Raw genomic sequence first — 17,367 nt, forward strand, 5'->3', positions numbered from 1 at the left:
AGTAGACTGAATTAAATAAAAGGACATGATTCATTCAACCAATCCCAAATTATTTTTTAACACAACTTTGATGATGAGGAAAGTGATAGTGAGAATCATATTGGTTGGACCATGGAATTGTATGGTTAAGTTAATATGGTGTTGCAAAAGTCACAATCCAATGACATAAATCAAGGTTTACTTTGAAAAAAGAGATAAAGAACAACATTTTTTTCTTTCTTTCCATCATAAAAATCTAAGAAACTAACACAAAGTCTAAAAGGTCATTAATGTTAGGTAAGCTAGAAAAAAAGGCTACTAACAACCAACCACACACATAAAGTGTGCCAAATGAAAATCTACAAGAACCCAATAAATGATCTACACTTATCATCACAAAGAGTTGAACAAGTTGGAAACTTCAACCAGAAAGGTAATTTTGTTAAGTAAAAGCTCTTGCAGTAACTACTTCATCTGTTCCAACTCCTTTGGACCCCCCACAAGGCCACATGTCAGGACCATTAACAGAGCTCTTGCTTTCCAAAAATGGCAAGTTTCTCCTTCTTTGAGTACTATTATGTTTTTACTTTCATTGATACCTTTTCTGCTTTGGTCCACCTTGATTACAATCCAACCAAACTTGTTTATAATCCCATCAAATTTCATAAATTCTTAGATAGATAGATAGATAGATGGATAAAGGATTAGTAACAGATACCATGGTTGTGTTCAATTTGAGATTCTATAAATGGGTATTTTTAATAGTTAGTCTTTTTGTTGTTGTTGATTCTTCTTCATGGTGCCCACATCACATGATCCAACAGACTAAACCGATATTTGAAAAGAAAACAGATAGATTTTGGAAATTTGAAGAACAATCAAACAGTTGGGTTGAAGTGAATTTACCATTTGATCTAATTTCTTGTGTCAATGGGAATTGTACTAAAGTGGGTTCAATCGATAAGACAACGAAAAATAAAGAAGATTCCTCAGAAGAAGAATCCATTGTTCTTGGACTTGGGGAGAATTCGAAAAGCGAGTATGGCAATAGAGCAGTAACAGAGGAGAATTTTCAAAAATTTCTGCGTTGGAGAAAGAGAATTTCTTTAACACGAATGTCCGAGACATCTATTTGGGTGACGGGGGAAAGCGGATCGATTTATGAGAGGTTCTGGAATGGGGTGCATTGGGTAATTGCACCTCATGACTTACCACCATCGGCGGGTCCTGCGATTGCTGTTTTTATCGTTAATCACACGATTCTTGCTTTATCTGAAGCTGGGAATCTCTATCAGGTAGTACTCTACATCTACTTCTCTTTCGGTTAGAATAAAATATTTATCGAAAAAGATTAATGAAGAACAAGAGAGAGAGAGAGAGAACCCATTACAGATACAAAGAATATTGTTTGGTGTAATTCAAGTTAGAGTAAGTCTTCATGAAAATAAATTTAATTTGCATAAATTTAGACCCTTTCCCCCGTATCTGTTCTGTCAAGTTGTAATGTTTTCAATTGGAGATGAATAATTTCTTGAAGAACAGATTCATTTCATATATGTTCATATGGGTACTTGATTTCAGAGATAAACTGATAAACATAAAGTTCGATCTTTTGAAAAGAAAAAAAATTCTCTCATCGAGGGAGCGATCAAACACATAAGTTGTATTGAAAATGACTTTATTGTTTGAAAAAAAAAAAAAAACAAAACAAAACAAAAGAAAAACAGAATTAATTAGCTAGAATTCATAGGGTGGCATATAGTAGTTCTTCTTTAATCGTGACATTCAAGCTGTGAAATCTAATTAATTGTGACTATTTTGTTCCAAATTTTCAGTTGCAACTTAGTGAAAGCTCACAACCTGTTTGGATTGAGTTCACACCTACCTTTGAGCCTAGCACAAATAATAAGGACATGGAAGCAATCCAAATCAAGACTGGTGTTGTCTCATATAATCGAGAGTGAGTAAATCGATCCCGTTTGGTTGATATTATAGCTTGAACCCTCTGATAGAAACTCTTTGATGTTGCTTAAGTAATGCTCAACAGGAGAGTGTATTTCTCCACAATAAATGGATCGTTACTGGAACTCAGTGAAGTTGAACCTCCAAGGTAAGACGAATATGATACTATGTTTATAAAACCAAGTTCTTATAGATTCTTTTATAAGTGTGAATTGGATTCCAATCTTTGGAGAATTTCTTTATTATAATTGACGCTAAGCTGAATTTCGTCGAACAGATGGATAAATCATGGTCGACCCGCTGGTGGAAACGTTGCGGCCATTGCCGATGCCGCAAGTATTAGACCAGATGTGGTATTTACAATGAGGTAAGCTATTAGCAACTTTTGTACTAGAAAATAGTAAGAAAATTTATTGCATTATTTATGTTCAAACCAGAATTTTATCATATCGATCTTAGTAAGTCATCGAAATCTTGCTAAAAGTGAGATCGTGGAGTGCAGTTCTACTGGAGATCTTTATGAATTCGACCGAAGCTCAAAACCATCGTGGAAGAAACATATATGGAGTGATGGATCAATGCAAGATATTTTGTTGATGCCGTCAAAAGGGTGTACTTTGCATGGCTTAGCCGGACCAATGTCTTCATCCTTGTTTGTTCTAGCTAAGGTACCATACTGATTTACATAGAGAAAGTACAGTATTTAGTAAAGTTCTTACTTGTATTAAAATGTTCTCTTAATTATAATGGAAAATAGTAAGTTGGGTCAGAATTGGGCATCACCAATTTAGTTAAACAAACAAAGATACTCATGATTTGATATAGGTTTTTACGCTCACAATTGTCTTAAAAGACTTTGTAGTTTTCAGGATGGTTATTTGGTTGAGAGGCGGCTGAATCAAAGGAAGTGGAAATGGATCATCCATGGAGGTCCAAAAGACCATCACCTGACTTCTATTACACCAGTTGTACAAGATGAATTGAATGATAAGATCTCATCGTTGTTCTTTACTACGGCTACTGGATCCGTATTTGAATATCGAGTTCCTAAACATTCAGGTGAGGCTACATTTTAAACCAAATGAATCTAACTGATTTTAGCAATTTAAAGATTCTCTTTTCGATATGAGTTAATAACTCTAATTGCATCCTTACTGTTCTCTCCCTCATTTTCCTCCTCTACCTATTTCCAATGTTTTTCACTAAATCTAGAAGAAATGGTACATTTTTTAGTTTACACGGACTTTGCTATCAAGTACCACAATAGAACTTCATTGGGTATTAAACGAATTGTGTCATTTTAACAAGTTTTCGAGCTTGTTAATGAAGAATAATCAAAGAAATGAATGGGTACATTGGCTTTTCTTTGTAAGATATTTAGGTGTACACGACTAAATGTGAAACAGAATTAGTCCTGAATGCAATTTTTTATTTAAGACAGGTGCATCTCATGGTAACCAAATGCAAGAAACATGGGTGGATCACATGCACCCATTGCATGCATTTGCTGCAAAAGGTATTCCTGGCCTACAGTTTCAAATTGGCCGAATAATGTTCCCACTCGATGACGGTAGACTTGCGGAGCTCCATTTCCCAGGCATTGGTGGTGAAGGTTCAGGCCCAACTCATTCAATTAATGCGCGGAGAAAAACATCAATTAAGTACGAATGGTCAGTATTAGATGCCCCAGAAACCGAAGGGTGGAACACAGGGTATTGCAACGAAGAACGTGGACCCTTGAATTGCATCACAGGCATGAGAGATGAACCAAATGACTTGGGCACTACGAGACCAACAACAAGAAGACGAAAGGGAGGGCAAGAACATCAAAGTTACTTAGTTCCAAGTACATTGGCTAGTAGCCCAGATAAATCTTGGGACCAAAGTAATTTACTAGCACATGTGATCAATAATAATTTCCATATGCGCGTGATGCAAACAGGCAAATCACTTTTCCTCATAACGGACGGTGGGTTCACTTTCGAATATCTTTATGCCGAGAATGTATGGTTGTGGTTGAGACATGAGCACTCGACAACAATGAAAGGAGTGGTGGGAAACTACAACGGAAGTTTATTTCTGGTTGACACACTTGGAAATTTGCTTATTAGAGAAAGAAGTGGCGATGAGCTAGCATGGATAAACTGCACAGCTATGAGAAAGGGGAGACAAATTATTGGAGGCCCTCCTTGGGATGGAATTCCGGGTAAAGCTCGGAGGGTTACAATGGACGATGCACTCTTCTTTGTGAGCAAGCATGGAAGATTACTTCAGTTTACAGTAAGTTACCGCTTTCTCAAGCCATAAAAAGAAAGCCTAACATGACTTAAATAGTAGGGTATCCGCTATATTGAAGGAATTCACATTCCATTTGTACATGTTTCGAACAAGAATTTCTAGTGAGGCAATCTTTCCTTAATCTTGGTACTTACACCCACTTATCTTATAGGTCTCGTTCCGAAAGTTCAAGTGGAAAGACTGCCTAAACCCACCGAACACTAAAATTGCGTCGATAGTTGATCAAGAAACATTCAGAGAAAATATAGTGTTTGTTATTGGAAGGAATGGAAGACTATATCAGTACAACAAAGTGACCGAATTATGGCATGAGCACTACCAATCCCCACATTTGATTCTATCGAGACTGCCCGGAACTGCAATGAGGTTGTCATTGTCATCACTAACGGGTTCTATGTTCATGGTTGCGGAAGACGGTGGCCTAGTTGAATATCAATGGGATACATTGGATGGATGGAATTGGGTGGAACATGGAACCCCGAATAAAGGTGTTACGTTAGTTGGTGCACCGGGTCCATGCCTTGACGGTAATCAATTGTTTGTGATCGGCTCGGATGGTATAGTTTATCTTAGATATTATGATCAAAGGACATGGAAATGGCAAAGCTATGGGTTCCCTTCTGTGGAAAATATGGGGGCAGAATACATAGACAACAAAATTTGTGTCGGGGAAGACGTCATGCATTGTTTTGAGAAGAATGAACAAAACTTAGATGAGATCAATAGAAATTGTGATGCAAAGGTTAGTAGTAATCTGCATTCTTTACTAGCGGTAGGTCTTGTGAGACGAATACTGAGTTGTTGGGTGCTGGTCTTATGCAGGTAGCATCAATTCGACCAATTCCATTTTCCGAGGATACAGTGATGTTTGAATTAAGAGATTGCAGGGTAAGTATTTGAAACATTATTAATTAATGGCTCTGTTTTTTAAATCCCAAAAACAAGTATAAAATGATTTAAATGGATGAATCCTTTTAATGATGGAACATAATATCTTATCGATAGATATAAATTTCCTATGTTCCTTCATACTTTTGATTTGTTACAGTTTCATTTCTGTGGAGGTGAAATATATATGAAATTTTGGATAAATTTTATGGATATATCTTGCAAACTGGAACATATATATTGAACTAAACAGTAAAAAAAAAAAAAAAAACTAAAAGAATACTCACTCCCATTCTTCATGGCAGTTGGCAGAATTGCGAAGGGTAGATGATACACATTGGGCATGGTCAAGAACCATCACCACTCCAACAAGTCTATGCATTGCAAATTATAGGACTGCTTTGGCAGCATGAAACCACAAAATCAGTGAATGTTCAAAATTGACACAAGAATATAGAGAGCGACATTGTACGATATCTTAGGATGATACATCATTGTACAAACTTAGTTTTTTTTGTAGATATGTCGAGGTACGGAATTTTAAGCAATCGAGCTCTGGGCTCAACCCCTTTGTACAGTTTATGAATAAGATCCAATGTAAAGTTACAAAGATATAAACTATAGTACTCATATATTGTTGTTGGATAGTTGTCATGAATTCAACTCAGATTCTTGGCGACCCGTTAACGACCTGACTCGACCAAAATTTTTGACTCATTTGATTTGGGTAATGATCCGACCCGTTTATCCTCTTTGTAACCCTAAGTATATAAAGGGTTCATTCTTATGCATGAGAAAGGAGAGCCGTAAGAGAGAGTTTAAAGATGGGTGTAACAGGGGATTAGGGTTTTCTAATGAATTTTGTAGAAATCTCGTTGTTGATTCAAAAGCCAATACACATTCAAGTTGTATCTCTTAAGAAATGAAACCCAATGGTATAGTATATATCGACATAATCAAATTTCCATGACTAACAGTAATCGTAATCATCATCATCATCATCAAAGCCTTATCTCTTAGAGTATTAAGATATCTACGAAAAAGTGATCAATTTTTGATGAATTTACGATTCCGGCTCACTGTTCATTTTAATTACCAAAACATGAATGATACAAAAGTTGGAGGTTTTTGAAGTGACTATTTTGCAGGTTTGTAAACCTGCAAAATAGTCACTTCATTTTGAATTTTTTTTTTAATGAAAATGGGATTATTCACGTTTTGATAATTAAAATGAACAATGAGTCAAAATCATAAGTAACTCATTTTCAGCTCATAAAATAGTAATTCACCCTAGAGTACTTTATTGGGCAGATCCCAACCCCAAGTAATAAGCACGTAATCCCTGTTAAAGTTGAGAAAATTGTTTCAAAACCTTATTTTTATTTTCAATTTTATCATAAAATCTCCTTTTCCCTTATAGAAGATAAAAATATAATAACAAGAACAATAGATTCTAATCATATAAAAAAACTCGAGTTGGGTGGTGACTACAACATGGACATCCTTTCTAAAGGTAATAATAAAGTTGGAGGGATATCATTCAACCTCTTACCCCACCACTTTCAATCTTTAAAAAGATTCTCTGCTATATTATAATCTTTGAAAATGAAAACTAGAGGATTACGGTATCGAGAGAAGAAAACAAGAAAAGAAAGCATTTTTACTCTGTGTAGTTGTGCATCCCGAGGGGAAAAATCTATGGTTCTTACACATGGCGTCACTCGTCAGTGAGTTTTTGAGTAATTCTGTCAGATGGAGTTGGAAAATCAGCACACTTGGACTAAAGAAGGATGTCACAGTAGTTGACTCTCTCTCTCTCTCTCTTCATGCAATGCCAGAGAAAGACGTTTCGTGAGAATAGCTTCGTTGAAAGAGTTTGGTAGAGGGGGGGAATGAGACTGTCATCGAACACTGCTTTGTTTAGATGGGATCACCGGAGCTTGGTAACTAACTAGACATCCTCAAACTTTGAGAATATTATAAAATGTCTGAATTATCTGATTTTTTTAGTGTTTGGGTATGATTAAAATTGTTAGGATGGGTTGTTTTTTTTTATCTCTGTACCTTCTTTTTTTTTTTTTTTTAAACATCTAAACTTGATTAAGATTAGAAATGTGGGAACCAAAAAAGCTTATTTTTAGTGAAAATTTTCCCCTCCACATAATAACATTAGAAATATCTTAAGGTTAGAAATGTCAAGATTAGCTGATTAGATTAGAAAAAAGGGGTAATTTTGAAGCATGCATACAGATTTTGGTGTAAATTTGAGATACCCACTATGAGGTTTGGCCTAGAACCGAAATTTGAGATACCCACGATGAGATTTGACCTAGAACAGATTAAAATAGGATTACTAACTTTTGGGATTATAGAGACCAGAGTAGAACTTACCAAAAAGGTAGTTTGGGCATATCATGTGTGATCAGTAGCGGAGCCAGGATTTTCTTGTAGGGGGCGGGGGACAAACTCTAGTTAACTGGTAAAGTTGAAGAGAATGAAGATGACTGGTTTAGGGGAGAAAATTCAATGGTTTTTGGTTAGAGGTTGAAGAAAAGGACATTTATGTCATTTCTCATTAGTCTATGAGAAAAGACCTAAGTCAAGTAGGTAATATCATCGGTTTAATATCTCAAATATTCACCAAAATGCTTATATGCCCCCTTGATTTTTGCCTTCTCTAATAGACTGGTGCAAAATGACCTCAATACATTAGTATTCAGCCTCACACTGAAAAACCCTTTGATTTCTCTTCCCAAAAAGCTGTCATCTTAAGTCTATTGGGTAAATTTTTTAAGCCGTGCTCTTCAACCTTAAGTTATTCTTCCCCTAGGGGGTTGGCTAAGTTATAAAACTAGCGACAAGAGTGGCTTCCTAATTTACCCTATTGCACATTGGGAATCTTCTGTGGGGTCTTGGCATGCAACCATAGGGACTAGTCCTATCCCAAAAAGGATGTGCTATAATAACGTTATTTAAAAATAAAAATAAAAACTTACGCTTTTTTTGGATTGAGAGAGATGAAGATAAAAGAAATTCATTAAAAGAAAAGAAAAGGAAGAGAGAAGAAATCTAGTTTCTTTCCATCTTGTTTGGTTTAACAGTAGAAAAACTTAAGGGATTAAGAAAAAAGGGTAGAGTTGTTCAAGATGAGGATTTTTTATTCATTGCACATTCTCTCATCAAATTTGGTCAATATTCCTTGGTCTTTTCCGTATTCATTGGGTCCTTCCTTGTAAGTTCTCCTTGGTGTTAGAAGGGTGGACCAATAATGTTTTCTCTTCCAGAAAAAGATTCCTGTGGGCTATTCTTCCCTTGGCTATTGCTTGGGGGGTGTGGAATGAGAGAAATAATAAGGTGTTTAACAATAAGATGAGAAGCTATTACGGGATATTCTTGGAGATCTTGGGCTTATTACATCTTTGGGCGAAGCAGAACATTGAGTTCAAGGGGATTACTTTTGATGACTTCGTTTTTAGATGGAACTCTTTATGTAGTCTTTGATGCTTTAATTTCTTTATGATTTGTAGCTCTTTTAGAGGCTTCCTCGGCCTCTTTGTACTTTGTTTTCTTTCATTCAATATATTACACTCATCAAAAATAAAAAGATGAGGATTTTTGAAGTAGACGATGATGAGATTTTTTGATAAAAATTTCAAGGGTTTTCTACAAGGGATTAAGACGAGGTTCAAAGCAATAGATTGAAGATGAGGTTAAATAGATTAACATTAATTTACCATAGAGGTTGAAGAACTTGAAGATGACTAGTGTTAGGAAGAAAAATTAAGTGTTTCTCATTACTGGTCGAAAATTAGGGTATTTAGGTTATTTTTGTTAATCTAGAAAAGAAGAACAAGGTCAAAGTGGCATGCCTCCTCTTGCCCCCTGGCTCTGTCCTTGTGTGTGATGTTTCTTTCTAGATTTCTTTACTTGTCCCAAACCTAGATAAAGGAAAATGATTAAACTTTTGAAATGTTTTGGAGGAACAGTCCGGTTTAACACTGAATATTTTGGGAATGTTTCGCTTTGTTTCGAAATATTTTGATTGAGACTATTTTTGTTTTCCTCCTAGCCAAAACATTTCATCAAAATGAGATTTTGTATCTTGTTAGTACCTGGATTGAACTCAATTCCTATTGTAGGGGTTGTTGCCCCAAATTTGGGGATAAGTGTTCATTACTACCCTGGTGATCGCTGAGTAACAACATTCAAAATTCTGTCACTTTATTTATCTTTATTTACCATTGTTACTGTGAAAACACTATTGTGTCTGGTAAAATAGAGGTCATGGTTGTGTGCCATTATCGGCCACTATAAATGGTCCCTTTCAAACCATGCTTCTAACTTCAAATTCATTTGGATGCATAATATAAATATAATTTACTATTAACTACTAAATTTCTGCTTTTGTATCAAGAATTTGCAATCTGTTGCTTCTTCAGATCATGATGAATCTTGACAACTTCGAGGGAATCTCCGGCTCCCATGTGGTGGCAATGCCTTATCCGGGTTGAGGCCATATCCACCCTATGATGAGCGTATGCATGTTTCTATCAGCAAAAGACATAGCCATTACCTTCGTAGTCACAGAAGAGTGGCTTGGTTCGATCGGCTAGCTCAGCTCCAAACAGCTCGAATATCCTATCCGCCTACATTCCATTCCTAATGTCATCCCTTCAGAGGTGAATCACGGGAATGACTACAACCGTTTCCTTTAAGAGGTTTCCACTAAGATGGAAGGTCCATTTGATCAGCTAGAGCCACCAGTTACCTGCATAATTGCTGATACTTGCTTGCCATGGGCAATCCTTGTAGGGAACCGACGGAATATACCAGTTGCTTCGCTTTGGACACGGGTGCCCTTGTTTTTTTCGCTGTATTATCACTCAGAAATCCTTGCTAAACATGGGCATCTCCCTGTTAAAAATGTCAAAGGTGAGTAAATGAGCAATTCTTAGTTCCTTTGCCTTTGTGGCTACTGAACTCAAGAGAGTGTTTGGTCTTCAATCTTTGCTGCATTGTAACACTTTTGTGCCCAACATTTATTCGCCTTTGGGGAACTTATGCATTGAAATTTGGCCTGAATGCTGATTTCTATTCATCGGACTCGAGCTCTATTTTTTTCTCCTTCATGGGACTGAAAGAGTGTAACACATGGTGTGTAAAGGAGATGGCAAGTCCGTTGTAACCCAATTCATCTGGAGTTCATAGAAGGGACATAGTTGCTGCTCAATGAACTCCAAAACCAAGGAAGGAAAGGTCTGATCTTGTTCGGATGCACGTTTATTAAGTCTTCCTTGGTTTGTCCCATGCATCATGCTGCCTATCAAAAATGACTCAAGGTCTTCTCTGAGGAAAACCACGCATGGGGTTTCCAACTTGCTCTCGTGAGTATGCACCGTAAAGTGCTATGGTGATGCATCTCAAGTCACCCTTATTTGTTTGTGCATCTTTCTTTCTTCCATGCTTTCTGTTGGTCATCAACCAACCATCTATCTCATTTTGCTTGCTACGATTGAAATAGTGTAGGTTAAATACCCCCAGTGTAGGGTTGTAACGAAGTAATAAAATCTCAAGAGTCAGAGGTCGATCCACGGGGATTGTGTAAAATATTGAAATAAAACACGGATGAGGTGAAAGAAGTTGTGATTTAAACCATGAAAAAAATGCTTTTCCATACTTTCGTATGGAGAAAATATTAAAACATTTAAAACAAACATTAAAAAATGCTAAGGCATCGGGGATCCACTCAAAAATCACAATTTTATTCATTTAACCATTTTTCTCAGTTAGGTTCAAATAAAAATTCTCCCTAACCGAATGATATAGTAATTAAACCTAAAATTATTTTCTAAAATATTTTGAAAAATATAAGGTTGCCACGTGTTGCGCATTCACATACCACAGGGATTCCTTAAGCAATCAATGAAATAATCATCCACAATGAATTAAGAAAAATTTCCTAGCGTTCAATGTGATGATCGTAGGCAAAAACTCAGAAAGAATTTATAGATATAGAATTAAACAAAAATAATTAACTCACCTTAAATCAATCCAAAAAAATATAAACATTAATCCACCATTGTTGATCAAAATAAAATTACAATCTTCAAGTTTCACTCTTAGCCGTAGTTAGGATTTTAGCCAACAATCTTCATAAATGAGTCCATCAAAATTATTGAATAAAAAACTTATAAAAATAAACTAAAAGAAATTAAAGAGGAAGAGAGATTAGAGAGGAAGATTGGAAAAAAAGAAAAAGAAAATAATAAGAAGTCTAGAAAAATAAATAATGGTAGGGGAATAGAATAATAAGAGAAACAAATTAAAATAGAAGGTGACAGATATGGGAGGAGAGAGAATTTAACATTTGGAGGAAAGAGAGGGAGAAATAAAAATAAGAAAGATATGGAGAGATGTATGAGATCTTTTAGAACAAGACAAAATAGAAGAGGATTTGTTACTTTTACGTAAAGAATGTGTAGAGATTTCCACTTTTTAAAAACTTTTCTTTCTCTATTTATTTAGTCATTCTTTTAACTTGTCTCATAATTACTCCTCTACCCTTTTACATGTTTTATTTATTAAAAATCCATCTTTAGCCTTTTTCTCCCATTTTGAACCTCCAAGATATGCAAGAACAAAAATTCAACTAATTAGGTTATACTAACCAAATTAACATTAATTAATCACTACAAATTAGGGGTAAATATCATCAATTTATATAACTATCACTTCACTACTCATACATGAAGGATTCTCTATCTGTTTGGAGCAGGAGTGCTCTACTAATAGATAGTGTAGTACCATAGGTGTATTTTTGTCTAATATACTAGCCCTTTTTTTTCTTTCTCTTGCTTGGATGTTGCGGAAAAGATTCTAACATTGACCATCTTATTTTGCATGAAATTATCATTTTGGATTATTGCCCCCTCTGTAAAGCTAGTAGCAAATCTGTTGACTACCTCCTTATTCATTGTAGTTTTGGCAACACTAGTTTGTGTCATTTTTTTAGTCTCCTTGATATCTTCTAGATTTTTTCTAAATTAATTTCTTCTCTTTTCCTTATTTGCATTCTATGGCTTTCAAATCTATAAGAGATTAGTGCAGAGGATCGCCCCATTTACAATTTTGTTGGGTCTATGGGAGGAGAGAAACATGACGGTTTGTAACAGCCAGGAACAGTCACTTTCCATTGCAATTACCATCATTGTTTGTCTCATTTATTTTTTCTTGTATAAGATCTTCGAAGATTTTTGGGGTCTCTTTAAAATTTTTGAATTTAGATGGGACCTTGTGACTGAGGAGTTTACTTACACTCTTAACTTTCTCCATATGCTTGCTTTCTCGCTCTCAATTTTCTTTTTTTTCTTTTAGTTTTTATGTTGTCGGTAGGTCTCCTCGACCTCCTGTTTGTATGCTCTTCTTTAGTTCTCCTGAATTTTTACACCCGTCAAAGAAATGTTTGTGCTAAGTTAGATCAATCATACAAAAGACTTGAATGTGACTGCGAATTATTCATTTTTCCAAGAATTCGTTTAAGTCAGGAATAATTTGCTTTTAGTTTGATGAATTGCTAATAATGTTCACTAGTACAGGATCATTGGTTCCGCAAATTTTATTTTGGAAACATCATATGTTTTCTCTCTAATGTTCAATGTTATATTTTTGTGCAGAAAGGAGAAAGGATCTTATAGACTACATCCCTGGAGTCCCTTCTATACACGTAGCAGATCTCCCATTCATTTGCATTGACGGGGGAGAAAGTATTTTAAATTGGGTCCTTGAAGCCTTATCTTGTGTAGTTAAGGCACAATCCATCCTCTTCACCTCCTTCTATGAGCTTCAACCCCATATAACAGACACTCTAAGGGCCAAGCTACCAATACCCATTTACACCATTGGCCCATCCATCCCTTACATGTCACTCTCGAAGACCATTAATGCCAAGTTCAGATACCTACATCATTAAAAAAAATGTGAGAAAATTATATAAATTATAGTGTATGTCTTTATTACTATAAATTATTGCAGTTGCCTCGTCCTTGGCTAGTCAGACCTACAGATTTATACACTCCCATCATTAAAAAAAAAAAGTCGAATAAATGTTTATGATTTTCAAAATTATAAAATAAAAAATAATTACCAGTACTTTTACATTTTATCTTAACTATCATCAATGTCATTTTTATCAAAATGAGAAAAATTACAGTCCCCCATTTCATATAATACCCGTATTGCCGTTAATTAGTTTTTAGCTTTGTAAAATTATATAAATATTTTTGTATTATGTTATCTATAAAATTATCTTAATTAATATTTTATAATATATTAAATGATAAATTATAATATAAAATTAGATTTAATATTTATAAAAAGAAAAATTATATCATACATAAACCCTATCTTTTTTTTGGTAATATGTGAGGATCCTACCATTGAGATTTGAAAAAAATCAAATCTAACATGAGTATGAATATGATCTAATGCTAATTGGATCAATTTTGAGTCCAGTCTTATACTTATTGGACGATCCCAATCCTATCCGGACCAGATCCAAGTGGGGGGCTTCTTCTTTTATTGAAAAATCCAAACTGAGTACACACAACCGCACATACCCATTAATATGTGTAGTTATGTATCCTGATGAAAGGAAATCTATGGTTCTGACACACCCCACGTCAGGGAGTCGATTGAGTATGCCACGTGGAGTAGTCAGGTTATCATTACTCTTTCTATTAAGATAAAAAAAGGAATATATATATATATATATATGGAAACATAACAGCCATTTAGCTGTTGCGCCAAAAGTAGTTGCGTCGACTCAGAGTTAGGCCTGAGTTCGGATTGATTTTTCAAAGTGTCGGCACTAAAATTGAAATCTTAAAATTATTTTTTGTATCTTGTTAGTACCTGGATTGAACTCGATTCCTATTGTAGGGGTTGTGGCCACAAATTTGGGGATAAGTGTTCATTACTACCCTGGTTGGTGATCGATGAGCAACAACATTAAAAATATCTCTCATATTATTTATCTTTATTTACCATTTTTTACTGTTAAAACACTATTGTGTCATGGTTGTGTACCATTATCAGCCACTATAAGTGGTCCCTTTCAAACCATGCTTCTATCTTCAAATTCATTTGGGTGCATAATATAAATATAATTTACTATTAACTACTAAATTTCTGCTTTCATATCAAGAATTTTCAATCTGTTGCTTCTTCTTCAGATCATGATGAATCTTGACAACCTCAATGGAATCTCTGGCTCCCATGTGGTGGCAATGCCTTATCCAGGTCGAGGCCATATCCAACCTATGATGAGCGTATGCATGCTTCTCGCAGCGAAAGACATAGCCATTTCCTTCGTAGTCACAGAAGAGTGGCTTGGTTTGATTGGCTCATCTCCAAACAGCTCAAATATCCGCCTACATTCCATTCCCAATGTCATCCCTTCAGAGGTGAATCGTGGGACTGACTACAACCGTTTCCTTGAAGAGGTTTCCACTAAGATGGAAGGTCCATTTGATCAGCTACTTGATCAGCTTGAGCCACCAGTTACCTGCATAATCGCTGACACTTGCTTGCCATGGGCAATCCTTGTAGGGAACCGATGGAATATACCAGTTGCATTGCTTTGGACACAGGCACCCTTGGTTTTTTCGCTGTATTATCACGCAGAAATCCTTGCTAAACATGGGCATCTCCCTGTTAAAAATTTCAAAGGTGAGTGAATGGGCAATTCTGAGTTTCTTTTGTCTTTGTGGCTACTGAACTCGAGAGATTGCTTAGTCTACAAAACCAAGGAAAGGTCTGATCTTGTTCGGATGCACGTTTATTAAGTCTTCCTTGGTTTGTCCCATGCATCATGCTGCCTATCAAAAATGACTCAAGGTCCTCTCTGAGCAGAACCACGCAAGGGGTTTCCAACTTGCTCTCGTGAATATGCACCGTAAAGTGCTGCGGTGATGCATCTCAAGTCACCCTTATTTGTTTGTGCATCTTTCTTTCTTCCATGCTTTCTGTTGGTCATCAACCAACCATCTCTCTCTTTTAGCTCTCACTACTCATACAGGAAGGAGTCTCAATGTGTCTGGAGCTGGAGCGCTCTAGTGATAGATAGTGTAGTACTGCAGGTGTATTTTGTCTAATTTAGTAGCCCTTTTTTTTTTCTTTCTCTTGCTTGGATGTTGAGGAAAAGATTCTAATTATTGACCATCTTATTTCACATGAAATTATCATTTTGGCTTGCTGCCCCCTCTGTAAAGCTAGTAGCAAATCTGTTGTCTACCTCCTTATTCATTGTAGTTTTGGCAACACTATTTGGTGTCATTTTTTTTTCGTCTCCTTGATATCTTCTAGATTTTTTCTAGATTAATTTCTTCTCTTTTCCTTATTTGCATTCTATGGCTTTCAAATCTATAAGAGATTAGTGCAGAGGATCGCCCCATTAGCCATTTTGTTGGGTCTGTGGGAGGAAATAAACATGAGGGTTTGTAACAGACAGGAGCAGTCACTTTCCATTGCAATTACCATCATTTTTGGTGTCATTTATTTTTTCTTGTGTAAGATCTTCGAAGATTTTTGGGGTCTATTCTTTAAAATTTTTTAATTTAGATGAGATCTTTCGACTGAGGAGTTTACTCTTAACTTTCTCCATATGCTTGCTTTCTTGCTCTCAATTCTCTTTTTCTTTTAGTTTTTATGTTGTAGGTAGGTCTCCTTGACCTCCTGTTTGTATGCTCTTCTTTAGTTCTCACAAATTTTTTACACCCATCGAAAAAACGTTTGTGCTAAGTTAGATCAATCATACAAAAGACTTGAATGGGACTGTGAATTATTCATTTTTCCAAGAATTCATAAAAGTCGGGAATAATTCGAGTTTAGTTCGATGAACTGCTAATAATGTTCACAAGTATAGGATCATTGGTTCCACAAATTTTATTTTGGAGCCAAAAATCATATGTTTTCTCTCTAATGTTCAATGTTATATTTTGTGCAGAAAGGAGAGAGGAGCTTATAGACTACATCCCTGGAGTCCCTTCTATACGTGTAGCAGATCTCCCATCCTTTTGCATCGAAGGGGCAGAAAGTATTTTAAATTGGGTCCTTGAAGCCTTTTCTTGTGTAGTTAAGGCACAATGCGTCCTCTTCACTTCCTTCTATGAGCTTCAACCCCACATAACAGACACTCTAAGGACCAAGCTACCAATACCCATTTACCCCATAGGCCCATCCATCCCTTACATGTCACTCTCAAAGACCATTAATGCCAACGACGTGGATTACTATAATTGGCTAGACTCTCAACCTAAAAGCTCCGTCCTTTACGTCTCACTCGGAAGTTACTTGCCTGTTTCAAGTGAACAGACATACGAAATTGCAATGGGTTTGCGTGCTAGTAGGGTTCGATACATGTGGATCACACGTGGGGAGGGTTTGCACATGAAAGAAGCTTATAGTGATATGGGGTTAGTAGTGCCATGGTGTGATCAATTGAGGGTTCTTTCCCATTCTTCTGTTGGAGGCTTCTTGACACATTGTGGGTGGAATTCAACCCTCGAAGGTGTATTTGTAGGTGTGCCGATGCTTACTTTCCCTTTGTTCTTAGATCAAATCTTGAATAGTAAGTTTATTGTAGAAGATTGGAAAGCTGGGTTGAACGTGAAGAGTGTCGTCGGAGAGGACAGTTTGGTTGGAAGAGATGAGATCGCTCGAGTTGTGCAAAGGGTCATGAACTTGGATGGAAATGAAAGTATAGAGTTGAGGAGAAGAGCTAAAGAATTTCAAGAGGTTTGTCAGAATGCAGTTAAAAAAGGTGGATCGTCTGAAACAAATCTTCATGCTTTTGTTAGAGATGTTATCCAAGGTCATTGTAATCACGTCAGTCGTTGATGTGTTGCACATTGGGCATGACTTACACATGTAGGCTTGTGACGCATCATCCTTGCCAACTGACCATTCGGAGAATGTTCCTTTTTTCTTTTCTTTTTTTTTGTTTCTTTCCAATAAGTCTAGAGTAGCTCTTTTTTGAATGTTAAATTGAGAAGATCATCTTCTAACAGATGAACTTCATCTCTCCAAATCTCTCTTTGTATTTGTAATATTTTAAATAACATAATATTTGTTCTATTTTTCTTTTATTTTCCAGGAAAAAAAACCTTGAACATTCCACATAATTAGGCCAAGATGACATAAGCTTAGATATATGTTTTAAAACTAATTGAGTAAGCCAAAAAT

At 35.9% G+C, this 17,367-nt stretch overlaps 2 protein-coding genes across 3 annotated transcripts; both read left to right on the forward strand.

Annotated features, from left to right (window-relative positions):
- The first annotated feature begins 325 nt into the window (after positions 1 to 325).
- Positions 326 to 5,785, forward strand: LOC147396915 (uncharacterized). 2 transcript variants are annotated; one of them, XM_086452218.1, is made up of 10 exons: positions 326 to 1,274; positions 1,815 to 1,939; positions 2,027 to 2,089; positions 2,219 to 2,308; positions 2,444 to 2,609; positions 2,811 to 3,000; positions 3,383 to 4,221; positions 4,391 to 4,981; positions 5,062 to 5,127; positions 5,433 to 5,785. In XM_086452218.1, the coding sequence occupies exons 1-10, from the start codon at positions 672 to 674 to the stop codon at positions 5,538 to 5,540; spliced, it is 2,841 nt and encodes a 946-aa protein (XP_086308344.1). In that variant the 5' UTR covers positions 326 to 671; the 3' UTR covers positions 5,541 to 5,785. The 2 variants fall into 2 exon arrangements, with proteins under 2 accessions (XP_086308344.1, XP_086308345.1); XM_086452219.1 differs by having other exon boundaries at positions 1,041 to 1,274; positions 2,014 to 2,089.
- A 4,009-nt stretch (positions 5,786 to 9,794) lies between these two features.
- LOC147396916 (UDP-glycosyltransferase 87A1-like) lies at positions 9,795 to 17,306 on the forward strand. The gene is made up of 5 exons (XM_086452220.1): positions 9,795 to 9,806; positions 9,940 to 10,059; positions 12,801 to 12,934; positions 14,358 to 14,853; positions 16,130 to 17,306. Exons 4-5 carry the CDS (start codon positions 14,361 to 14,363, stop codon positions 17,020 to 17,022), a joined length of 1,386 nt encoding a protein of 461 aa, XP_086308346.1. The 5' UTR covers positions 9,795 to 9,806; positions 9,940 to 10,059; positions 12,801 to 12,934; positions 14,358 to 14,360; the 3' UTR covers positions 17,023 to 17,306.
- Positions 17,307 to 17,367: the final 61 nt, after the last annotated feature.

The sequence above is a fragment of the Akebia trifoliata genome, chromosome 8 (assembly GCF_017979445.1).
Source record: "Akebia trifoliata isolate Shusen 1 chromosome 8, ASM1797944v1, whole genome shotgun sequence".
Taxonomy (NCBI): domain Eukaryota; kingdom Viridiplantae; phylum Streptophyta; class Magnoliopsida; order Ranunculales; family Lardizabalaceae; genus Akebia; species Akebia trifoliata.